Genomic DNA, 27,392 nt, shown 5'->3' with positions numbered 1-27,392 from the left:
GTGAGTCGTTTCTGCAAAAACCCGTCATCTTTTAGTCGATATCAACTCCGGGGAAATAAATACAGATAACACAACTTTATTTCTTTGTAAAGCACGCGAAACGTCGGAAAAATTTAAATTTAAAATTATGTAAATAATTATAAGTTTATAATTATAATACATAGCTTCAATCCGTTTAAAAAGTGTTTTCTTAACCAAGCCTAATTTTCAATTTAATGCGTTACCTACAAGCAGAAAAATCACGGTACTTGTACGGAGAATTAGCTTATATTTCATGCGTAATTTGGCTATTAGCTACAGGTCACTTATAATTTCCTCGATATAAGTACCATTCAAGATAGAAATATTTACGATAACTACTACATCTACAAGGCTTTAACTATTTTCTAGGAACACAATCTTAAAAACCTCATTTAAAATACTATAAAAAGCAATTACGGCCCCGTCTGGGTCACGCGTATCAAAAACAGCACTCCAATCGGCGAATGCTATCGAAGAATATAATGTTTGAAAATTAGCTTTATAAAAATTCCATTTTGGTTTATTTTCACTTACTTAGTTAATGAGAGTTGTGCCTCCACGAACAGCGGTGGTTGATATGAATCCACCAGTACCAATGAAACTTGCTTGAGTAAATTCATAGAACTACCGATATAATTGTGGTGTGATGCCTGAAGTTATATTCCGGCAACATGCTATCCGTAAACCTTCATCTTACATGGACATCCATAAGTCGAGCGGGCCTGCTCGTGTGCTTTGTGCTGCGTACTTGTGTTTTTGAGTTGGCTCCAGTCCTAACGCGCCTTTTCCGGTTTCTGTACTCGCCCAGCTCTGTCCCGAAGTGCTGTAAGATCGCTTCGATACATCCGCCCAATAGCTATAACCTCCTTGTTTTCCAAAATAATGAAAACCTTTATTATCGGCCAGCTCTTGAGGTATCTAGAGGGGCACCGATTACCGATTCTCAGTATGGCTTTCGTCGTGGTCACTCATTTGGTGACCTCCTTACACATAGGTGAGGCACTGGCGGTAAGTTTGGATATAGTGAGAGCCTTCGGTCGGGTGTGGCACAGAGCACTTTTCTCGAAGTTTCCAGTCTATGGGCTCCCCAAGAAATTATGCAGCTGGATTTCCAGCTTCCTCGCTAAGGTGGGCACGCTCCGGCGATGTTGGCATGCTCCATCGATGACGACCTTTATGCTCCGACTGTAAAGCTGTAAATGCTGGTGTCCCACAAGGCTGTGTCCTATTTCCGACCCTTACCGATCCGGATTCAGTCCAGCGCCTCTCTTACAAAGGTGTTTAGTTTTGAGGCCGATGGGCCTTTCACTTGATCGGTCTATAGTTGGTGAATATTTTGTCTTCTGCGTTACCATCCACGATCAGTTTCTCCAAGTCCGTATGCGGAGTTCGGTCAGGATCGATGTATTGGTGCGCTTCGTTTTACTATATATTTACGGGAATATGCAATATGATTATTCCTGGACTAGCTCTGTCCCCGTTAAAAGATATATATCTATATATTGTCGAGATATATATTCTAGTCTAAATCTTTCAAAAAAATATTTAAAAAGAAGTATTTTTTTAGTTTGTAATGTAGCTATACTGACTAATATTGTGTTATTATAATAATGGATTTGTACGCAATTCAATCTAAAAACAAAACAATCAGGAAGTACCCCATAGGGCTCTGAAAGTTAATTCACCAAATTTGTTTCAGAATAAATACCTCCGGGGAAAGTTGATCGCATCGCGAAAGTAAATTTTCAAGATATTTTCTATTTATATTTATTATATTTATTCTTGCGTCGAGTTTTACTTATTGTTTTATAATAATGACTAAAATAATATTAAAGGAGTATTCAGTTATATATCTTACTTGTTCAAGAGATGAATTCCTCAATCCATAGCTAATTCCAACAGATATATCTTCTACTCTAGAAGATGGTTCAAAATTAACTTGACGCGCTTTTAAAACACCTGTCTCTTCTTGTATGTAGGTTTTCATTTCTACATCTATAATTAGAATTATTACTACATAATGCAATTGGTACCATTTCATTGTTAAACATTATTTAATTTTCGTATACATTATATTTAAAATAATTGAGGCCATTAAGTTTTTTTCGCATTATTATCCGAATCACAAACACTCCGAAATTGTCACAAACAAGATATTTAAAAGTTTTAATACAAAATCCGAAGGGCGGGAAAATAAATTGGGCGCGCGTCAGCCGCCCAGTCAGAGCTCAACTGGAGTCATGAATTAATGTGCGTAAGCATAGGGTTGTCTGTTACAATAAAAATTATGTTGAAAAATCTCATTTCAATTTATATTATCAACTAATCTTGTAAATTATCTCGTGAAGTACAGAGATGTATGTTGTTAGTAAACAATATTTATTGTGTTCCTCAACTGAATTCATGAATGGGCTTGCTGCTGCAGTCGTAATTAAAACTCCAGATATTACATATAATTTGACAAGACAAAAATGTACATGATACGGTTATATGGATAAAACAAACTTGGCGATTAAAAAGAGTGGCGGGGTTTATTGCCAGTTTTTCTCTTCCGTTCTACGCCCTTGATTTGAGAACTGACAGTTTTTGACGTACATAAGTGTACATTGTTACCACTAGGGAATGCAATCCCGACTCGAGATCCCGCGGGATTAGAAATATTAATCCAGCGGGATCCCGAAATTTTCGGGATCTCTTATAGTTTAAAAAATATTTCACATGACTGAATACGATGAAAGCGGCATGTTTGTGATAGTGTATATATGTAAATAAAATATTATTTGAAAGAAAACAAAAGCCTTTATCCTTTAATATTACGAACTAAACAACTAACAATCTTAATTACATGAACATAATCAAAACAAAAGTAGGTATAGCTCAAGGAGATTAAAATTGGTGATTTTGAAAGTAACTTCCAAAAAAAGAGTATCTTCTAAAGTGTCTCAAGAGTGCTATCTGCTAACCGGCATCTAATGTCCATTACAATGTACCCTATGTATGTGCAATGTCGCGTGAAGCGTCCCGAGCTGATGTGTAGAATCGCTGACCATTGCAGCCCAATCCCGTCAATCTCGAACGGGATCTCGTCATATTATGCTTCGGGATTGATCCCGAAAAATTACACGGGATCTCGCGAGATCGGGATTGCATTCCCTAGTTACCACGTCTTGAACGAAATATTTCTAGAATTTTCTACAGCTTAGACATGTGATTCAAGACTGAAATGTGACCTCTCTAACACATACGAAAACACGTAAATTTGTAAATAGAAAATAAGTCTACTATAGTAACTCTACCATAAGTTAAATATATAAAAACTCTTACGTGGATTACAAAGAACTATTGTGATATTAATGACAGGCACAGTACGTCAATATTTGACGAAGTCGTTTGAAACTGTCAAACTCATGGTAACTGAACTTATTTTGGGAAAGAATTCGACGAAATAAATAAAAAACTCAGTAAATTTTCTTTATTTTTTTTTTCACAGAAAAACCGCACAGCATTTAATACATCACAAGGTAAAAATATTTTTTTACTAAATCGTACGTACACTTCGCTAATACTCCAGAAATTATAACATACCAAACGTGTCCGTGGCAATGTTTTCAATTCCCCTGAGATTTTCAAAGACCAAAGACTTAGACTTTATTAAGTAATATTATTACTATTCGTTCCACCCTGTAAAAACATTTGATCTCTCCATGACAACATTTTTCGAGTATTCAAATTTCTCCAGATGGCAAACACGCTGTATGTTTGTCTTAAGTGATAATATTAGCGAAGTTCACATGACTACTGGCCCGTAATTTGGCAACGATTTTTTTAACGAACTTGCCAACGTACGCGCAGGTAATAAATACACGCTTAAAACTACATCAGTCACACAATTAACAACGGTGTTAATAATCAACGCAAAAAGGCCAATTGCACTTTTTGTTCGAAATAAGTTTGCACTCACTGAGTTGGACAAAGTTACACAGAACATATTTGTATGAAAATTGTTAGTATTGCGATATGCTAAGGGCGATGTAAAAATGTTCATACGTATGTATAATTGCAATTTACAGCAATTGGATAGAATTGTAAAAGTATTTAGAAATACGAAAAATCGCTGAATACTTGTGCGTACGCATACGCGTATACCTAGTATGCGTACGTTGCCGTGCTAAACTTGCTCTGTGCAATGGACATAAATTTTGTGCTTCACAAGAAAAAAGCTTTTATTAACCTTTTTTTTTAACTTTTATACAAAATCATGTGATGTTCAATACCTACTCGTCGTAAATCTATGTTATTGTCAGACCGTATACGTACGGAGTACGTACGCGTTAGCTTAATCAACGGATACATATGACTATTGTTAGTAAATATTATTTTGTATATTTAAAATATATAAATATCGTTGAGAAAATAAAGTATATCATGAAATAAATAGTAACAAAAATATAATCCAAAACAACTGTATAATAAAATAGCACAAAAATTCGTTAAAAAATAAATTTTATCGTTTAGTAATTAAACGTACCAGATATTAAAAATTATATGAGTGACGTTTTGACGAATGATAGATAGACGATATCGTTTCGTCTTTCGTTTTACGATCTCACTTTATACATGGAAATAAAAAATTCGCTTAGAAACTTAAGTAATACTGGTACAGTTATAAGAATACGGGCCGTATAACGGAACGTTCAACTTGTTTCAATAGACGTCTTGGACATCACAGGGTGATCACTGTGTAACAGAGAAACGATAGATATGTCTAAGTTTAAATGGCACTACGAACAAAAGTGTGATAAATTCGTTAGGGCAAGAACTACGGATATAAATGAAATGACCAGATTCAAACGCGTATTTTATAGACAACACGTTTCAATCTGCAAATCATTTAACTCCAATATGTGATACTCGCATTTAACTATTAAAATACTGTTTTAACTGACAAACAAATTGACGCGTTTTAATCAGATAAAACAGTATTTTATTCTCTATTTACATAAAAGCATATAAAAAGCTTCCAAAATATGTAACCAAAGTTAATAACTAAATACTTATTCATAAACGTATTTAAGAGAGCCTAGAAAAAAGTTACAAAATTGAGGGTAGTTTCGATGTGGGTACTTTAGAAAAAATCAAATAAATAAATTACTAATCCTAATTCTTATTGATATGTACTTTTGATTCGAGATTACTTAAATCAATTTGATTCATTAAAAATTTTATAAAAGTGAAATTTTTATCACCTTTTGAGAGGGACACCACTAACGTAAGAAGTGGAGATAGTACTTATATGTGTCTATGGACATCATCGAGATTAGGTTCGATTTCCGGGGACTAAAAAATACCATTTCTATTTCCTCGTCTTGGATTAATACGGTATTGTTTTTTTTAATTGCGTTTGAACAAAATTAGCTATCTAGAATTGAGGGTAGTTAAAAATTTCACTTCCTATAAAAGCATAAATTTCGAGGCCAAAGAAGATTTAACGAATTATTAAAATTGTTCAAAATGAAGGTATGTTATATTCATATGCATTAAAAATTGCATCATAATGTGCGCTGTGAACAAGAATTCCAAAAAAAACATTGATACAAAGTGCAGAATTAATGACAAAACTTTTAAAAACTATCCAAAAAGGACAAATTCAGATTCGAAAGAGATTGACACGTCAAAGTGACAAATATGACGGCAGTATTTATGATAAGATTTCAATGAACACGTCATCGAACAAAACGCGAATTTATAACACACATATCTATCTATCACACAATACATCTAAAAAAATTGAGTTAAAATTGCCACAAACAACAGATAAAATGTGACATTTAAATTTGGGCCAAAAGACTTGTATCCAGAACGTGTTAATTGAAAACAAATCTAATCTGTGACCTTAATGTGACAAATTGTAAATTCGCGTTTATTTTCGTTCATATTTCACATAGATTTGGTCAATTTCAATTTTCGTATGTATATCTTTGTGTTAAGGTATATTTTACAATGTATCAGTCTTGCTTCGACGGTAACCTGGTACGTAAATTTGCGTCACGTGTGACGTCACCTAAGGTCCATACAACACAGTGTCCTTATAAGGCTGATACCATACATGAGTATGCGTAAATAAGGGTCCCTCGAAGGGTGGAGTAGCAGCTATCAGTTATCCTGGCTCAGACCCTGGGAGTACGCTGCTTGGATGCTCTCGCATACGAATTTGTATTGACTCTGGAATTAAATACAAGTTAATGAGAAATCATAACACTTAACAACAATTTTTTTAATGGTTCCTAAGTTCCTAATAAATATTTATTTTATGGATCAGCAAGCAGGTCACAATGATAACCGACACCCATGAGTTGCCGACCTTTCAGGAAATGGTACTCTTTTCCCAAGTCCCGAGGTCGCTTCGGAAAAGCCTCTGCTGGCACCTAGTTCCGTAAAGAGGTGGTACGCTGAATGTGATTTCAGGATATCTTTTCCCGAAATATATAAAAAGTGAGCGTTTTCTAAGGCAGTTTTTGCCACGCTCCACCACCATGTGAAACCAGCTGCTCACTAAAGTATTTCCGAACCAATTCCACTTAGGGTCCTTCAAGAAAAGAACGTACCAATTCTTGAAAGGCCGGCAACGCACTTCCAAGCCCTCTCTTTCTTGTGTCTATGGGCGGATGTATAACTTAACATGAGATGAGTGTAGTATTGTCTTTTGTTAACATGGCTTTTACACATTAAGAAAACACTTTTTAAACGGATTAAAGCTATTTGTATTATTATTAAAAACTTATAATTATTTACATAATTTAAAAAAATTCCGACGTTTCGCGTTCTTTACAGCGTGCATGGTCACGGTGACTGAAGACAAAAGGTGTTGAATGTCAAAAGTATCACAGCTGTGGAGAAAGTTGTGTTATCTGTATTTGTTTCCCCGGAGTTGATATCGACTAAAAGATGACTGACTAAAAGGTTTTTGCAGAAATGACTCACGGTGTCCTCTATTTTCGCGGACTGTTTGTCTTGGGGTTTTAATGTGGATATTATTGGATGATTGAATGTCGGAAAAATTTTAATTCAAAATTATGTAAATAATTTTATAATTATTTACATAATTTTGAATTAAATATAATAAAATAAACTTATGTTTATAATAATACAAATAGCTTTAATCCGGTTAAAAAATAGTTTTCTTTCAATGAGTCATCCTTCTATTATATATCAGACGTTGTCAGGTCAATAATGTATTTATTAAATGAATTCGCAAAAGCGATATACTTGAACTAAAAAATATTGTTTAGGTCTCTAATTGTTCGCCGGTTGGCCATGGGCTACTTTACCTCCTGATATATAAGAAAATATGAACGTGACTAAAAAAATCCCGCTGGTAATTTTGTTTGACGTTCACAAGTGTACATTGTGTTACCTATATGAACAAATGGTTTTTGTCTTTTGTTAACATGGCTTTTACACATTAAGAAAACACTTTTTAAACGGATTGAAGCTATGTATTATTCTTATAAACTTATAATTATTTACATAATTTTTTTTTCTTTTTCCGACGTTTCGCGTGCTTTACAGCGTGCTTGGTCCCGGTGACGGTGGTAATTATAAGTTTATAATAATAATACATAGCTTCAATCCGTTTAAAAAGTGTTTTCTTAATCAGATGAGTGTCTTGTCCGTTTGCTCCGTAAAAAAAAAGGGTTTTTGACACAGAGATTTCACTATTATTTTTGGATTATTCTCACCGCATTCTGTATACACATCGGCCGTTGGGTCCTCATAGTCCTAACCAGATCCAGAGGGTATAAAGGCTGCCGTCTCGCAACGAGTTCCAACGCTGTTTCGGCCAATATGAGCGCGCCCGTCCGGCCCACGCCCGCGGAGCAGTGAACGATCATTGGCGGTTCCAGTATACGCTCCTCTTCAGTCATTTCTTCCACTACGGTTGGTATAACTGGAATATCAAACGGTATATAAATGTCTGATTCCATACTAATTTTGTCGAGTTGTTACAAAAATAATTGTATAATGTAGGAAAGATAGCTCGTATACTTTCGAAAGCTACCTAACGGCAACGAACACCTAAAATAGGTACCGTTTTTAGGTCGTAAGATTGTTTGCCCCCCATTATATAAAAGCTAAATTAAAATCACTTCAACTTAATTACTAAGAACATACTATAAGCCTAATTTAGCAAAGCTACACTTTCGTACACAGTATAAACAATAAAATGTTATTAAGAGTAATCTGTACGGAAAATGCCTCGAAAACCGTTATGGAGTAAATTATAAAGATACTTAAAAAAAAAAGAATTAGTTTTTATACGTAAGTCACGTGACACCGAATGTCTACACATTACTCGAATTGACGATAACTATCATGTATCATGATTGTAAATAATGCCTTCACTTGTATAATCCTAATACCGTTTTGGAGGTTAGACAAGAAAAAAGATAGTATTGTCTTTTGTTGACATAGCTTTTACACATTAAGAAAAACACTTTATGAACGGATTGAAGCTATGTATCTAAAAACTTATAATTATTTACATAATTCTAAAAAAAAATCCAACCAATCACCGTGACCACGCACGCTGAAAAGCACGCGAAACGTCGGAAATTTTTTTAAATATAGAATTATGTAAATAATTATCAGTTTTTAATATTAATACATAGCTTCAATCCGTTCATAAAGTGTTTTTCTTAATAAGAAAAAAATATATTGGAAAAGAACATTATCGTGTAATACAATAGTTAACAATAGTTTTACAAGCATGATACGGGGACTGAAGATCTTGTCTAGAACAGCCTTTTGGTAGGTTAATGATATTATAAATGTTAAATCTAATTTCTAATCCTTTAACATATTTTAAAATAACAATGTCTGAAAAGTTCCAATAATAAATAATAATTCAATAACAAATCTTGTCAAATAGCTTTTTGAACCAAGCATTAAGAGCCATTTTAAGGAAATAACATTCAAACGTTATTTCATTGTAATAAGGTGTAAATTTTAGACACTGATATTTGTATAAGAAATAACTTAGTATTGTCTTTTGTTAAAATAGTTTTTACACATTAACGAATTAAAGCTTTGTATTATTATTAAAAACTTATAGTTATTTACATAATTCTACATTTTAATTTTTTTCCGACGTTTCGCGTGCTTTTCAACGACCGTGACCACGCACGCTGATAAGCACTACATAATAATAATACATAGCTTTAATCCGTTCAAAAAGTGTTTTTCTTAAGAATAACTTACCAGCTCGATGGTTCCTGAGTTGCGAACAGAGCCGAGTGAAGTCAATGAAGGCAGAGGAGTCCTCGGGTACTCCGTGGTCCGGCCACGCCGTGTACTGGAGCTGAGTTACTGCACGACTCGCGCCGCCATTGTCCTTCAATAAGTAAGAACAACAATCAACGCACGGCCATAATATTGAGGTTATGGAGAAGATACTGTTAAAAAAGTTCTAAAAAGACCAGTAATCCACTTGCGAGCCGTCAGCCAAACCTTAGGCGGCGGTATCACTCGGCATTAGGCGAGCCTCCAGCCCGTTTGCACCCTTATATTTATAAATGTTCTTATGTTGGCAACACTGTGTGATTATAGTTCGACACTATTACTGATATTTTTTTGTGAATATATAAATTGAATTGCATCCGTCAGGCTTGATCTCATTCTTAGGACCGTGATTTTTTTTATATATCTGTCTCTTTTCATCACAGCGTAAAAACAATTCGACAGAAAGAGACAGAATAGTACTTCGGTTATCATTACTGAAGGGGGAGTAAACTACAAGTAACCAGAAAATGGCAATTAAAAGGTATTTTTTGGCCAACTTTCGATGTGATTGGCTATTTAAGATAGATGTAATATTATGTATAAAGTATAAAAGTTTTGTTTTCTAAGGCAGTTTTTGCCGCGCACCACCACTATGTGGAACCAGCTGCCCACTGAAGTATTTCCGAACCAATTCGACTTAGGGTCCTTCAAGAAAAGAGCGTACCAATCCTTGAAAGGCCGGCAACGCACTTGCGAGCCTTCTGGCAATGTGAGTGTCCATATCCATTTTTTTTCTCTCTGTTGTGATGTTTTCGTTTCGTTTTTTGTATTAATTGTTTTTTTTTTTAATTTTTCGTTAAGGAATTTAAAATGTGTACTGTGGTGTAGCAATTCAAGCAACAAGGTCTTTGTGATTTTTTGCGCTCTGCGTTTTTAGTTTATTTATAATTTTAAAGCAATAATAAAAAAAATGTTTTGTATGGAATTTTATACTTATAATTTAAATTAATTTCATATGACATGACACAAATCGTTAAATTTAGTTATATTAAGATATTTACGAGACAAACCTTCAAAACCAATTCCCGTCTGATATAATGTCCAAGATTCTGTTCGCTATTCGTCACTACAGTTAACGAGTTGCTAGTCTTGAGTGGGTTGGTCCCAACTTTGGGCCAATATTGGTGGCACTTGGCCCTACCGCGCTCCGCCAGGACGGTCAGCATCACTATCAGACTGCTCTCGCTTTCCCAAACCATTTGCCAAAAGTCTCCAACTGTCGAGGCTAGAGGACCTGTTGATAAAAAAAAAACTAAAATTCCTAGAAATTCTAGCAATAAATGAATTAACTTAAATAATATTTTTATCTTAAATACTTCATCACAGTCAGATGAACAGTTTTCGGTATAGTTTTTTTTTTCTTTTTTCTCTTTATTATACAAAATAATATAATCAAAATATGTTACATTAGAAAACCCCTGCGGTTTGTATTAATGTAGCCATGGCAGTCTTGTTTAGTTATAAGCATATCAAAAATTCTAGTGAATTTATACTATTACAACAATATGATATATTTTGTTATAATATAATATATGTCGGAGAATGAATATTTTAAAATTCCCGCCACTCTGAAGTTAGTCGTAGAATGCGGTGTGGTATGGTAAGGTAGACTGTCAACGTTGACAATTGACAATGCCTAGTCTGTGTGATCTACCAAATGTCAGTGGCGCGACTGTTTCGTGGCAGTAAGTGAATTCTTTAGTCACTTGAGTTTTGAACGTCGCCTGCGCCGGACGTGCGCACTGACTGTGTTATAATGTCGGACGACGGTAGTAACACCAATTTTGCAATTATTAATCGCGTTGAATCTGCGACATCTATATATATATGTCGGAGAAACACCTTCCCCAGTGACGTCATAAACAGTGGTTGCAGATTTGGTGGGCGTCATGAGGGTTTACACTCGCGCGAGCACAAAACACGACGATTGTAGTTTTCACAATATTTTATTTACACTGATGATACACTGATATTTTATGGTAGTTATTTAATAATAAATTATAAGTTTTAAGACCGAGCAGTGAGTTCAATGCACCAATCTAGCGACAAAAACTCAGGGATCCAACTCGATCCGTCTCCACTTCAAAAAGGCCCCGTAACAACCAACGGACTGGCCTATATATAGATGGCGCTTCGCCCCCCCTCGAGCAAAGTGCTCTGCTCTCATTGGTCGTTTGTTTAATAACGATTACAATCTTATAAATTAGAAAAACGTAACTAATTTTAACTAAAACCACTAATTTGTTAACAGAAATATGTTTTAGGTTTTATAATATTGTAAAATCGCGTATTAAGTTAAATTAAGATTAATGCAACGTGTTTAAATGATAAAGAGAATTTAATGTGTTATTGTACAATCAACAAGCAACTCGTTGAATGGCTTCCTCCGACATATATAATTATGGCCATATCATAATTATGGCCTGTAACTGCCGAGGGTTCCAACACGGCTACGCACTGTCGTGTAATGCCTTCAATGGTCTAAATGCGTATTTAGACCATAAGTTTGACAGCAATTATAAATAACCTAACCTATTATTATATATTAATGTTTTTATATGACTATGAAAATTCATATGACGTTTGCATACCTATTTTCATATGGCTGATTGTCGGATTTATTTTATATAAATACAACACGATAATGTCTTTATTCGACAGAAATTATTTTTAGCACTTCGTAATACTCGTTTAAGTATTTTACTTTCGTGAAATAGATGGAAACAACCATAAAGTTAGATCCAGTTTATATTCATTTTACCAAATAATAATAATATATCCTTGTCTCATCAAGGTCAGTATATCAACGTAAACAGTGTTAATAGATCTCGTTCTAAACATTCGTTAAAATGTGTCATCCGTATTAAAGAGTGAAACAATCGAAAACGCGTTTGCTAATTAGTCTAATTAGATGAACGCCGGCTGCACGTACGAAAAAGACTCATTGTCCCATTACGCTCATTGTACGCTTGGATTGGAAGGCGTACGAGTTCACTCCACCGTTTCCATAGAATAGTGATTATTCAATAAATCCAATTTTATTCATAAAAGTATGCAATCATTTCACCAATGTTTTGTAGTCACATTAAACTATCTACTATACATATTTAAATCGCCGAATAGGAAAACGTCATCCTTAATTGTTTAAAGAGTGAAACAATCGAAAACGCTTTTGCTAATTAGTCTAATTAGATGAACGCCGGCTGCACGTACGAAAAAGCATGTCTCATTGTCCCATTACGCTAATTGTTATATTTATTTATGATTATTCAATAAATTCAACTTTATTCATAAAAGTATGCAGTCATTTCACCAATGTTTTGTAGTCACATTAAACTATCTACTATACATATTTAAATCGCCGAATAGGAAAACGTCATCCGTAATTGTTTAAAGAGTGAGACAATCGTAAACGCTTTTGCTAATTAGTCTAATTAGATGTACGCCGGCTGCACGTACGAAAAAGCATGTCTCATTGTCCCATTACGCTAATTGTTATATTTATTTATGATTATTCAATAAATTCAACTTTATTCATAAAATTATACAATCAAATCATAAATGATTTGTTATCACGTTGTCACGTTAAACTATCAAACATATAAGCTTGCATTTGATATATTATTGTATATATAATGTACTTAGTATCGTAGTTATTATAACATTACAGATTTTGCTTTTACGACTTTATTCCCCGGGACAAGAGGGTTAGTAAAAAAATTATAATGGCTGTTTATTCATACGTTTTAAATATTTTTTTTTAAATAGTTTGAAATACCTTGAGTGGCAATGTAGGTGAGTACAAGATCTGAGTTCGGGATCTCCATATTAATAAATGAAGCATTTATATAATCTCCTGTGGGTCCATTTTTTAATATCACCCGAGTAGAATCATCTAGAAAGAAAAACACATCTTTATATATATATATAAATCGTGTGGCTTGTTCAATAGATAGGCACTCCTAAGATTTTAATTATATCCCTACGAAGGCGCTTGATTGGAAATTAAGTGAAAATTATTGGAATTAACGCGAAAACAACTAGAACTTAGGTGAAATTGATTAGAACTGAAGTGAAAATGATTAGAACTAACGCGAAAACAACTAGAACTGAAGTGAAAATAATTAGAACTTAAGGGAAATTGATTAGAGCTGAAGTGGAAATAATTAGTACTGAAGTAACAATAAATAGAATTGAAGTGAAATTTCATTACAACTAAAGTGACATTACAAAAAAATCGATTCGTTACACGATCTGGCTACTGTTAAATATATTAAATATTTATTCTAATCATAAACGGTATTTACCTACAACTAGCGAGGGTTATTTATAACATTGGAACTAAATGCTAAGTGCTTAAAAACACTTACAAGGAGCGATGTCCCTATAGCGATTCTTGTTAACATTATTCGGTAACTTGGAAACCGCAGACTCTTCTGGCAATCTCCGTAATAACGTTTCATACTGCCGTAAAGCCGCTCCACTCGCCAAACCATCTCCCAGCAGGAGCATGGACTGTTCCAGTGCGTCTCCCTCGAATTGACCCGATCCGAGTGGGACGAAACATACAGCCGGTTCCTCTGGACCCGTCTCTTCGGGTTCGTAGACCGCTGAAAGAGAATATGTCTTAAAGATGATTCCACAAATTTATAGTCGAGTCAATAAAATATTATTATTTTGCAAGCTTTTTTTTCTTCAGAAAAACACTGTTTGAACTGATTAAAGCTATATATTATTATTAAAAATTATAATTATTTACATAATTCTAAATTTTAATTTTTTTCCGACGTTTCGCGTGCTTTTCAGCGTGCGTGGTCACGGTGACGTAGCTTTTTTTCATAAAATAGGAGGCGATACCGCCGCCCATGGATACTCTCAATGCCAGAGGGCTCGCGAGTGCGTTGCCGGTCTTTTAAGAATTTGTACGCTCTTTTCTTGAAGGACCCTAAGTAATTTTTTTGATACGGACACAAGTTTTTTTACTTTATATAATTTTTTTATGTAATAGCAGTCGTCTATATATATATAGTTGTACCATAAATCTATATATAATAAATCAAACTCAAACCAAAAAAAATGTAGATGTGGTATCTATATGGACTATGGATGGAATATGGACAAAATACTTCTAATTCAACGTGACAACATAGCATAGTACATTTTTACCTATTTTCAGCTTGATGTTGATTTTACGCTTAAATTTATGGTATATATGTCGCAGTAAAGTTAAATCAGAGAGTTAATTGAATATCTAGTCAGTTATTTAAAAAACGATATTCAATCAAGCCACTAAAGTTCCGTCAGACAAGTGAGTAACGAAACGTTTAACGAGTTTCCTAAACGTTCCTAGGCAACAAGACAAACCTAACCTAACCATTTACTCCAAGCTCTCAGTTCTTCATCATCACACTGAAATAACAATAACAAATCAAATAATCATTGCGGAGTCTTGGTTTACATTGTTAATCAACACGCTGGCTTTCGGTCAGACAGATAGTTAAACGTTTTCGACGATGCTTTATTTAAATCAAAATGATTTGATTAAATAACGATCTTTAATTAACTGTCTAGAGATTCAATTAACTGTAGACACACATATATATAGTATTTATCCGAAACATGAACATAATCGATTAAAGGTCATGCTGTTCCGGCCATACAGATTCCCATCGGAAGAGCTTTATCATCTCAGCCAAATACTTCCCGTTAGGAAGCTGTATGTCCCGAGTCTAATTTTAAAATCACACAGAGCGCTACCATTTGATAGTAGGCTGTTCTTAAAAAGAAATAGGGATGTTGTAGTCGGTCAGACCGTTAGGACTGACTTTGCGAGACGCAATATGCAAGCAGACTACATCTATAATAAATTAAATAGGCTGCTTAACAATACGACTAAAGGACTGGCTCATGAACATACCCTACGCAGAGTTGGAGCTTCTTCTGAGGCCTAGTATGTAGTACAGACTTTATTCATTCACTCACTCACTCACACATTTGCACTCACACACTCACTTATGCACTCCAGTGTGTTGATAACAGTTAAAAATCAATAACAAAAAAAAGAAAAAAAAAGTTAATAGAAGATGTAACTAAATTATATATAAATTAAATATTTTAAGAAATGTATAACTAAGTTTGTTATGAAAGAGCTGGAAACCCTGACACAGATATATTTTTTACTTAAAAAGGTTCCCGAATCTTACACATTGTAATGAAATTGAACTTAAAATGAATAAACATATTTTATTTATTTATTTATTTAAAACGTTAAATTTACCATATACATATGTATGTACTTTTTGTCACCACTCAATATGACTTTGCTGTGGAGTACTGGTTATCAATATCACAGATTCTTACCTAGTTGGGAAACCGTAATCTTATTTATTGTTGTAAATGTTATGTGGGAGAAAATAAATAATATTTATCAAAGCAAACACACATTTTACACGTTTATAAACGATTTTTTTTTTAAATATAATAATAAACTTACCGTTGGGTTTCACCAACAATGTCAGAACACCCTTGGTGTTTCGAATCATTTGCACCACTTGATCGTGACTCATCTCATCAACATCTTTGCCGTTAATTGATATCACCTGAAATTTGATGATAACTTTTATTTTCAAAATTTATTTCAATGAGGTAAGGAAAATAGCTATAGTCAACGCATTATGGACTGAGGTTTTGGGTAAAAAATCATATATATCTGTCTCGCTCACACTTACTTATGGAGGAGTGAGTAAGAGTTGTAAAAAAAGTAAAAAAAAAAAAATTTAATTCGTATAGATAATAAAATATAAAATTAAAATAAATCAATGGCGCTACAACGGTTTTTAGGTAGATTTATTACTATCATTGTTATCGTTATTATATATTTTTGTTATTAATGGCTTCGAATCAATCGTAGTAGGGACAAGAAAAAGATGGCGCGTAACGGAAAAATGTGACGCGTAACGGAAAAATGTGACGGTTTTTTTTCCAAGGCTCATAAAGAAGTTTTACTTCAAAAAGGTCCTTATAATAAAATCACAAATAGAAACAAAACATTGTACAGCCTTTAAGAGCGTGACCACCAAAGATCGACTAAATTTTAATTAACAAAACTTGTGTGCCGATATTTTAAGTATTTTATTTCTTAAAATTATTATAAACACTCTGTTGTTAACTAATATATAACGATAATTACAATCTATATATATATATATATATATATATATATATATATATATATAGATTAATCCCTATTTCCCTTGGTCACGGCATCACGCGTGAACGGCTGAACCGATTTCGCTAATTAATTTTTTGTTGTGTTTGTTATTGTCAGGAGAAGGTTCTTTTGAAAGAAAATTGCGCGGAAAATTAGAAAATTTAGAAAAACTTAACCAGCGTATTAAGTAATAATGACTTTTGTTACAATAGGATTTTTTTAATTTCATTCATATAACCTTATGGCGTTTGACATAACATTGACAGAATGCGTGCAAATATCGTCAAAGAGATATATAGAAATATTTCATATTTCATTCGTCATAGAAATATTTTGATAAAATGCATATAAAACCGTTACAGTCGCTAATTATTTGTGGTATCAAATCTCTTGAAAATCCATGTTTTTCACATTACCAACAAAACTATTTATATACGCGCCCGAAAAACAAACAATGTTGTATATCATAAAGGGTTTTTAGTTAATTATAACAATTCGTAATCAATATTCATACTTAAGACAGGACAACGTTTGTCAGTCCCATTACATATAAATTACCAAAATATAGCACATTATAATTTTTGTAACACTTTGAACACTGCGAAACTCTCAGGGGGGGGGGGGGGTGTCAATTTTAATTATTTATAAATAAGAAAAACACCCTTTGAACGAATTAACGGATTAAGTTCGTTGCGTCACCGTGACCACGCACGTTGAAAAGCACGCGAAACGTCGGTAAAAAAAAAACTTAAAATTTAGAATTATGTAAACAATTATAGGTTTTTAATAATAATACATAGCTTTAATCCGTTCAAAAAGTGTTTCTCTTAATGTGTAAAAGCTATTTTAACAAAAGACAATACAATTTATAAATATATATACCTGGTCTCCTTCCTGCAAATGTACCCTTGTCCTAGGTGCCACCCTCGAGACTAACACGGGAGTATTATTCCCACCGCCGCGGACATTGAATCCGAATCGGCCATCCGGCCCCGCGCTGAGCCGGACAAAGACGGCTTGGCTATCCTGTTCGGGTTCCGCGGCCGATTCCGATTCCGATTCGTCGACATACGACAGCGGAACGCGAAGTGCTAGAGATCGCTCCAGAAATCCTCCATCGCTGCTGTTTGAAAAATATACTTAAAACGGTCCATTTCATACGTTAAGAAACGGTGTTGCTATACAAAAATATTTTATGAAAATTGTGTTTAAAACATAATTTTGATTCAAAGTCATAAATCATTTATACATATAGGTAACACAATGTACACTTATGAACGTCAATAAAAAAGGGCGTAGAACGTAAGAGACGATCTCTCCGCCACTCTTTTTAATCGCCAAGTTTTTTTTTGTATTACACAACGTTTGTAAGGAGCTGCAACCATAACACCATGTTTCACATGATATCAGCAGGAGGCATGGTCAAATAGGAGCACGCACTTACATTCTTGTGGGAACAATACGCAAATGCATGGTCAAAAATAACTAACATCACCGCATACACGAATTCAAGTAGGACCAGTGACCACAAGTAGCACCCGTTCACGAGTATGACGCATGGCCAGCCATCGGCCCCCTCGCCATATTTTAGGGAGAGAGACAACTCGACGCATGGACGCCGGTCCATTCCAGTGGTATTTAAAGAAAAATGTTTGAGTGTCAAAAGTAGGATACACACTTATATTAGCGATGAGCTTTGAGTCGAGACTTAACGCTAAGTGTCACTCACATAAGTCAAATTAAAAAAAAAAACATTTACACACGGTCATACCGAAGACAACTAAAGTAATGAGACAACACATTGCAAAACCCCTATGCAAATCCTGTAACTCTAGCCAGTTACATTAATTTTTATAACATGGGCAAACGAGCAGACTTATCAGATGTTAGGTGATTCTTCTGTAATAGTATCAGATTAGAAATTTATTAATAAAGCAATATTCCAATAATATAAACAAAAACCACTTTCTATTGTACACGGCTGTGAGCTTTTTATCGTTTTCTTCGCATTGTGAGATGATGACATCCGTCTCGAAGGACCAAAAAAGATTTAGGATCCTGGTTAACAACCTTTGCCAAGGGGACGGACCGACGGATTGATAGAGCATTCAAATATAAACAATAAGCTGTAGATGAGGCTGCAATCTAAGTTGGACGACCTGGAACGCGAGGCGGGATTTGCGGGACTCAAAATCAACACCCGGAAAACGAAAGAAATGCGTGTTGGAGTTGAGAATCGCACCCCAATGCGGGTGGGTGCAGAGGACATAGAAAGCGTTCAACAATTTGTTTACCTCGGAAGCGTCGTGTCTGAAACTGGAGGTACAGAAGAGGACATCAGTTCGCGCATTGCCAAGGCCAGAGCAACCTTTGCACAACTTCGGCGTATATGGCAGTCACGGATGTTGACGCGTCGAATCAAGGTTAAAATATTCGGATCCAACGTCAAATCTGTGCTGCTCTATGGGTGTGAAACGTGGAAGATCACCAAACACATCTCGCACCGACTCCAAGTCTTCGTTAACCGCTGTCTTCGCCGTATTCTGAACATCTACTGGCCTGAAAAGATCTCTAACGAGCAACTTTGGGAGCGCTGTCGAGAAACCCCGATCAGCCAGCAGATCAAGCGACGCAAATGGAATTGGATAGGCCATACACTCCGAAGGGATCTCAATCATATTCCCAAGCAGGCGCTTGATTGGAATCCGCAAGGAAAGCGGAAGCGTGGCCGTCCCAAACAAACCTGGCGCCGAACAGTTGCGGACGAGGCAAAGAGAGCCGGAAAGACTTGGAGCGAGGTGAAACACGAGGCTCAAGACCGAACACGATGGAGACTCACTGTGGACGCCCTCTGCCCCACCTAGGGGTTATAGGACATTAATTCAGTAAAGTGTAGATGAGGTAAACAATGAAGAATCCGAACCAATTCGACTTCGACCGATCCTTCAAGTAATGTACCAATTCTTCAAAGTTTTTCTGTCCGTGGGTGGCGGACCCTGATCTACAGCTTATTGCTTATATCTGAATGCCATATCAACCCGTCCGCTCCTCCTCTTGGCAAAGGTTGTTAAACAGGACCGTAAATCTTTTTTGGTCCTTCGAGACGGATGTCATCATCTCACAATGCGAATAAAACGATAAAAAGCTTACGGCCATGTACAATAATAAGTTTGTTTTGTGTTTGTTATATTATTGGAATATATATTATATATATATTGTATTGTAATATATATATATATATATATTGGTTGTGTTTTGTGATTTTTGTTTATATTATTGGAATATTGCTTTATTAATAAGTTTCTAATCTGATAATATTACAGAAGAATACATGAATGACCTTACTTGCATTATTCTGTTTTTTTTAATGTATTATTTAATAACACTTCTTTGTAGAATATAATACATATTTTTAAGTCAAAGTAATAAGTAGACTTGGGGAGAAATTGGCTGTGACAAATATCATGGAACTGTTTAGGAAAAACACCTTTTGTATGGCTATAGGTTTACAATAATTTACCAATATAATTAAAATATCTTCCTAGACTAGACTAGTCTTTAAAAATCGACTTAGGTGTAGTACTTTTGGAAAAAATGTATTCAAAAAATGATTATTTGCGTGAGACACTGTAGTTGATATACATTTAATAGCGTATGATATACAATAGTAGTAGTAGTAGGAGTATATGATATGTACCAAAAAAATTATATAAGAATTGACCAATTGATATGACATATAAAAATCCTTTATAGACAAATTTGCCAAATGTACCATTTTCTTGCAATAAAGTTTTTGCAAGTTTTTTTCTCTTCTTGGTAGAAAATAAATAAATTTATTTACTTCGCTTCACTTTTATTGTGATTGGCTTTTAAAAAAAAAACATAAGAAAGAGTTATACACGATATGGTGTCATAGGAGCCAGGTTCGGTTCCCAGTTAGACAGTAATTGTTTCGAGTCGAAGTGAAATTGGTAATTACATACTCTTCATTCTCCAAAGGCGGTGCATCACTCCAGGCCTGTCGTGGCGGCGGTTCCCCGTGACCCGTGACCTTAGACCCTCTAGCTGATGAGGTCACGACCAACGCGGGAGATTCACCCGCTGAACGGTCACGATTACGTGAACTGCTACGCCTGAAATTTAACGTATTGCACACAATTGTTAGGTTATTGAAGTGAAACTTCTTTATCGGCGTTGGAAAAAAATTTTGCGTCACATTTTTCCGTTACGCGTCACATTTTTCCGTTACGCGTCACATTTTTCCGTTACGCACCATCTTTTTCTTGGTCCTACCACGGTTGATTCGAAGCCATTAATAACAAAAATATATAATAACGATAACAATGATAGTTATAATTCTTTTACAATTAATGACATTCTGTAATAATCTTAGTAGTAATAAGGTAAAATGAAATAATTGGATTATTTGTATTCATGTCTATGATAATAAAAGCCTTTTGTTAAACTTTATCCGATTTAACTTTTTTAACCAATTTCTTTATAGCAGTGTTGCCTAAATGCTTCAGCGTGACTCTCATCCCTCAGGCCGAAATGAGAATTGGCAAACAAAAGAAAATCCAAATTTTTCGAGAATAATATATACAAATATAGATTCATTTTTTTTTATGAACAGGAAGCAAACAGGATTACCTAGTACCGGCAAGTATGTTGCCGGCCTTTTATTTTTGAATTGGTTCAGAAATGCTTCACTCGGCAGCCGGTTCCACATAGCTTAAATATTTTTGAAGACGACTTTAAACACGCGGATTAACCGTGTTTATTATAGCGTGAAATTCACGCAACAAAATGGTAACCATGGTAACGGTTAGATTACCGTGGTGGGTGTACCACTGATACGTCGAAAAAGCAAAAAGTTCACGACCAAAGTAGAGGATGTTATAAAGAAAATAAGGCTAATGGTGCTCGGTGTATCACACGAGATAGCAGATTGAAATGGACAAAAAATATTACAGATTGCCAACCACGTGATGGAAAAAGGAATAGAGGAAGACAGAGAAAGAGATGGGCAAACGATATAAAGAGAAGTGGAGGCACAGGAAACGCTCATCACCAAAACTGGCACATATGATGTATTTAGATTAAGTTAGTTTATCTAACTCAAACAAGTGTTTATATATATTATACTGTGGGTCAGGAATAATGTCATAATAATAATAATGAAGGTACCTCTTAATCGCCTACTTAATAAATAAGTATACAAACTTTTCTAAGTATATTCTTACCTAACAAAACTCCGATTACTCGATCTAGACCGCCTCGCGTCTTCGAGAGCCTGCGTTTCGGTCCTAGCTACAGTTGGGGCTGTGACACCAGCTAGAGCCCCTAGAGCACCCAAAAGGGGCCGTCGACGTGGAGCCCTGAGCCTGAAGAAGCCGTGACGCTCCACGCTGCATCGCCAGAGTGCTTTCGCCGCGCGTCCAGAACGCATATTGAATCCTAATACTGTGTCGTAGGATTCAGACTGGAAAATATATATATACAATTTTAACGATATATATATAAATAGCATAGTGTTACGAAGACGGGTCGACTGCAATGTTTCTAGATTTTTCCACTAGTTAGAGAACTTTTCAGCAGGCTGTAATATGATTTCTGACCGTTTCAGGAGAGGGTCAATCACATATTAGAAAATTGTAATTTCCATAATGTTACCCTAGTTTTCAGGAAGCTGAAACATTTTTTCAGTCAGTTTCAGAACATGCGTAGTCGAGTGGTGCAGTTTTCAGGAGACCCGTTTTCAGGCGTTTTCAGGCCTAGTTTGGGGTATACTTGATGGAGGAATATTCTAGACCGAAGTGTGGGACAAGGACGAAATGATACGAGAGAGAGAAGAACGGAACTTTTCGAAACAATCAAAGTTCTTGGATTCCTTTTTTTGTTATATTAAATCGTGATAGCAGTACCAGCGCATAGTATTTTACTGAGAGATGGGAGTATCCTGGATATATCTTCCGGATAACCAGGCACGGATAGTTTTTTTTTAAAATCTTTTTGAAAAAAATCTTAACATATATAGTTCTACTGTGCGTGTGTATGTCGCTGAAACGGCTGGACCGATTTGAATGAATCTTTTTGTGATACCTTTTTGGTGTCGCCATAGTTTAGAATCACAAATCAGCCCGGCAGATGGCGCTGAAGTCGGTAAATTCATACTTTAATATTCAACTCGCTTATTATGCACATTTGTTCTAAATTGACGTAAACATATCTTTTGTAATACGATTTTCCTTATTCAATAAATAACTGTTTAATGACGTTAATTAAGTGATTTTCCTTAATTATTTAGTCAATAAATCTTTTATTATAGTCTTAAAAAATAAATAAAGAATTCTCGAATTTATATATATGGAGATTATCTATTTGTAACTATTATATTCTTTTAGACTCTGAATAATGAAAAACAATTAATCTAGTTAGAAGTATTAGGCAAAAATTTAGCATTTATTTATCTAAAAGTGCTAGATTTAATTCCTATCTAATAATATAAATTGTTAGCTTACGAAATACGTAAAAGTTTTATATACAAAATCTGTACCTAGTATAAATATTGCGAAAGTGGGCTAGACGGAAAAAATTAAGACCAAAAGTTGTAACGACACTTTTTGCTGTAGTGGTAAGACATGCACGCGTTTCTCTGTCTCTCTCTCTCTCTCTCTCTCTCTCTCTCATAGAAAGCAAGCCAGTTATTTTCGTTTCGTCTTTCTATATATTTTTCTGTCGTGACCGTTATCTTTGTTGAGTGTATACAAGTTTTTTGTACATAATAAAAAAATATTCTTACAATTACTACAATAATTAATGGAAAGGAAGTTAATTCTGTTATAATTGTGTTTAACATGTTACAATTTGGCGTTTTAATAAAAAAAAATATTTTCATTAACAATAAATGTACATACTGATTCCCGCTTTAGTTGTATGAAAAACTGTTTCTTCTTGAAGGAAATCTTGACAATTTTACTCCAAGAGAATGTGTTGACTCGAATATTATTTTGAAAAACCACAATGCCGATAGATGTCACTCCAATGAGGATATCCTTTCCGTTGTAATCCTGAAATTTTATTATTTTTAATTAACTTAAATCTATGTCAAAGTAAAAAAAAACACATAAATCAGTGGCGCTACAACCTCTTTTAGGTCTGGGCCTCAGATTACGTTTTTATCTGATTATGTTTTTATATGCATATAGCAACGCTTAAGAGTACCCATTACATGGACTTAAAGATGTTTAGTTTGACGTTAAATCAGTTACCCTGTAAATTACAATACCTTAGCCGGGTGGGACTCCACACCATAACAATCAAGCCTCTTAGCGTGCTCTAAAAAGTTTGCCTCAGCATCTGCTGGAGACTGGCCTTTGTGCAACTTATGCAACTCGCGTATACGCCGTTCGTCCTCCGCACTTTGTTTGGGAATAAGGCACAATTCTGAGAGATAACTGTTCGTATGCTCTGTCGTACTGTAATCACCTAATTCCGCTGGAAAAGTGATTAAGATGTGATCTACAGGTGCCAATGTAAGGCAAGAATTTTGTTGTGACACCGCAATACGTGCTACGATTCGAACCAAAAACTCACTTTGTCAATAGTGTTTATGGTATAGATTTCATTGCCAGTACTAATATATAATATAATGTATTTGTTTGTTGTTTTAGGAAAATAATTAATATACTAATCACATACAAAATTATGCAAATTAATTCTAAAGAGAGGGACTGCGTCTGATAAGCTTGGGGTGTAATAACAATTTAGGTTATCACGCATATGAAAATTGATTATACAGAAGTTGCACTTGAAAGATTATTATGAATCCTACCTTGCACAGTAAAAGAAGCGAGCAGAAGAGCTGTGTTCCTCGGCGCAATCATGCGGCCGTCAAGCAATAACTTTCTCAATTGTAAGCAGAGCAAATATCTCGTGAACTCCTCGGCAAGTCTGCACGGTTCTGGGGGGTAGAACCTAACAGAAAGCCAGAACTGAGCGTTGACACCAACTTGTTTTTTTACTGATTTACTGCTATCCAACCAGCGCTGAAAATGTATTAATGAAGAAATTTAAAATATTATACACAAATCACACTCACAGGTCACACTTTTTGGTGACACAAAATAATTGATGAATACATCAAGCATCAAAGAATGAAGCGATAGTTGTAACCACCTCCTATTGCCTAAAGCAGGCCTAAAGGTTCATTAATATTATACTTTTCTTTACCATTTTAATATGTCTTTGAGCAAAATGCAAACAACTATATATTTTAATATCAATGTAAAAAAAATTTTTTTATTTAAAATAATAGTCTATTGTTATATAAATTAATAGCTAAGTTATGCATTCACCAGTCTATGTTTTACTGAATGATATGCAGTTTAAGAATTTTACTAGCAATATTCAATAATTATTATTTCATTAGTTAGAATAAAATTACCGAGAGTGATACCGTAATAATGGAAATGGTGAAAGCATGAAATTCATATAAAAACTAAGATTGTATGCGTGAAATGATCATAAATTTATTCAAATGTTTAATGATATGTGCAAATGTGCACATTTTTTCATAGAATGCAAGTTAGTAATATACTGATCCTATAGAAGATTTTATTACTTTTTACTGGCTGCGTTTACTTTAATTGAAACATTTGTATTTCATTTCTTTATATCAAACTCAAATTCCACTTTGCCGACTCTTAATTACATATGAAAAATAAGACTAATATAAGCTTTACACAATCATAATGACCAAATAACAGGGAGAAATCGCAGGCCTAGTTACTATTAATAAGACTACAAGACAGATAAATTACTTACCATATACACATAACTTTATTTGAAGTTATTTCAGAAATTAAACAACTTAATACCATCACTTTAAACTTAATTATAAACACGAATAGACACACCTTCCACCTATATATTAAGTGAAGAGTCTTTGATTGATAAGAATTCCTTACACTTCTAATTAAAAACTCAATGACTCACTGATAGTAGATTAATTAATGTAAATGAACTAAGCATGACCTTAGGGATGATGTATGACTCAATGGAAATGTAATTTTATAGTATACACTTGTATGGGTTTTCCAAAATATATTCCTTATTGGACTTTTTATACTTAATAAGTTCATAAGTAAGATTTTTATTGACTATTAAAGATAATTCCAATGTGACTTAAACATTTTTAATCTTTCTGGTAAATTTATATTTAAAAGACAATCTATAAACCTATTTCTTTTATCTTATCATTAATCAGGATAAAAAACTTTTATTGTGCAATTTAGTTATCTTTTAAGCTGCACTTGCCAATGACCTTAAGATATATCTGGTATATAAATAGAGTTACTGGTATTTAGATCATAATAAAATTTATATTATGTACTCACAGTTATTTCAGTATTTGTTGCACTAGGTGGTGATCCATTCTCAGTAAATTGTAATCCAAAATAATCCTTTTCAATTAGATCTAGATGTTGGAACACTAGTTCAAGAAGAGTGCTACCCTTAGCTTTTTTCTAAAAATAATAATAATAAGTAAGTCTGGGTGTGGAATAAACACATAGAACATGTTATGGATATTCTTATATATCAAATGAAATCATGGGTGCTTGTAAGGCAAGTAATAACATGTATATATGAACATAAGTAAATAAATATTAAAAAAATTAACATTTAATAGCAAAGTAATGCTGAATGAAAATTGTTATGATAAAATAAAAAATATTTATAAACAATAATTTTAAAGTAAACTTGTTTTACTGTTAAGCTCAAGAAAGGAAGAAAGGAGTTTCTTCATCTGATTCCTAACAAACACTTCATATATTGTTTCTTCACTTCATATACTTATTCTTTTGGAATGTATCCCAAAAATGTTATTCAAATTATCCGAAAATGTACAGGTCTTACCTCGATTTGAAAGGATTGTTGGGTGTCATCCAAAAACAGCACAGTGACATTGAAAATATTTAGCTTTCGTTCTCTCGCGAGCTCGGATGCTCGCACGTTGTATGTACCACTGGAACTACTAAATGCACGGCGTGAGACACTCTCAATCATGTTTCCATCGATTACTCACTACCGGATTCCTATCAGAGAAGTCAACGCCCGACGCTATCGTACACGAATCAACTACCTAATTACACATATCACTAACCCCTAACCTTATGATTCATAACACAATAGACGTTCATGGTTTCTGGTGCACCTTTGACGCATTGAATGAGAGAATTACGATATTACACTGGAAATTCTAATACACTGTTATGCTGGTTTTGTAAAGTTGGGCTAATTGATAATTCATTAAATCAGAGGCGCAAATCAAACAATGCTTTGTTTCTTTTGATAATAAATATTTATCAATTAACGCGTGCATTCAAAAATTTGCGTAAATTATTTTAACTCGTGAATCGTGAATCGCCGACTCCATTGTATATTTCTAAATTCTGAAAATATGTAATGTGAAATTATGAAAATTATATTATCGTTTGCCAAATGCCAGTAGTAGTTATAAAAGCTTGTCAGTTGTCAGTAATGGTGTTGTCATTGTCATTCTATAAAAACTGGAATTGTAGTATTTCATATATTAAATTGATAAATTGTATTCAATTGTGTTGTTATTATTATTAAGATTTTTTTATTCAATTTTTGATAGGACAAACAAAAAATATGTACACGTGCGTAGTAAGGTCAAAAGAACTAAGCCTTGCCGCAAGATAGCGAATGTTATAATAATATTTATTTTTATTGCGGGAAAATCTCGTAAATATTTATTTTATATGGATTTATTATGAAATATACTTTCATTTAAACG

At 34.2% G+C, this 27,392-nt stretch overlaps 1 protein-coding gene across 2 annotated transcripts; it reads right to left on the bottom strand.

The window, feature by feature from the left end:
* Positions 1 to 3,478: 3,478 nt before the first annotated feature.
* LOC123709566 (tyrosine-protein phosphatase non-receptor type 4) lies at positions 3,479 to 27,081 on the bottom strand. 2 transcript variants are annotated; one of them, XM_045660974.1, is made up of 15 exons: positions 26,489 to 27,081; positions 25,969 to 26,097; positions 24,405 to 24,618; positions 23,859 to 24,067; positions 23,488 to 23,640; positions 21,814 to 22,052; positions 20,554 to 20,703; positions 17,453 to 17,693; positions 15,854 to 15,959; positions 13,731 to 13,970; positions 13,139 to 13,255; positions 10,371 to 10,594; positions 9,280 to 9,412; positions 7,761 to 7,969; positions 3,479 to 6,243 (listed from the first exon to the last, which is right to left on the bottom strand). In XM_045660974.1, the coding sequence occupies exons 1-15, from the start codon at positions 26,636 to 26,638 to the stop codon at positions 6,175 to 6,177; spliced, it is 2,583 nt and encodes an 860-aa protein (XP_045516930.1). In that variant the 5' UTR covers positions 26,639 to 27,081; the 3' UTR covers positions 3,479 to 6,174. The 2 variants fall into 2 exon arrangements, with proteins under 2 accessions (XP_045516930.1, XP_045516931.1); XM_045660975.1 differs by having other exon boundaries at positions 17,453 to 17,690.
* Between the last annotated feature and the right edge of the window lie 311 nt (positions 27,082 to 27,392).

The sequence above is a fragment of the Pieris brassicae genome, chromosome 5, assembly GCF_905147105.1.
Source record: "Pieris brassicae chromosome 5, ilPieBrab1.1, whole genome shotgun sequence".
NCBI lineage: Eukaryota > Metazoa > Arthropoda > Insecta > Lepidoptera > Pieridae > Pieris > Pieris brassicae.
Note: the sequence above shows the minus strand (reverse complement) of the source record. Positions and strands in the feature narration are given on the sequence as shown.

What these genes read in the sequence shown, in the direction of transcription:
- LOC123709566 (XM_045660974.1), bottom strand. Translation starts at nt 26,638, where the DNA reads ATGATTGAGAGTGTCTCACGCCGTGCATTTAGTAGTTCCAGTGGTACA. An exon ending in AACAATCCTTTCAAATCGAG is followed by an intron (nt 26,098 to 26,488) that starts GTAAGACCTGTA and finishes TATTATTTTTAG; the next exon opens with AAAAAAGCTAAGGGTAGCAC. An exon ending in ATTGTTGGTGAAACCCAACG is followed by an intron (nt 13,971 to 15,853) that starts GTAAGTTTATTA and finishes ATTCTCTTTCAG; the next exon opens with CGGTCTACGAACCCGAAGAG.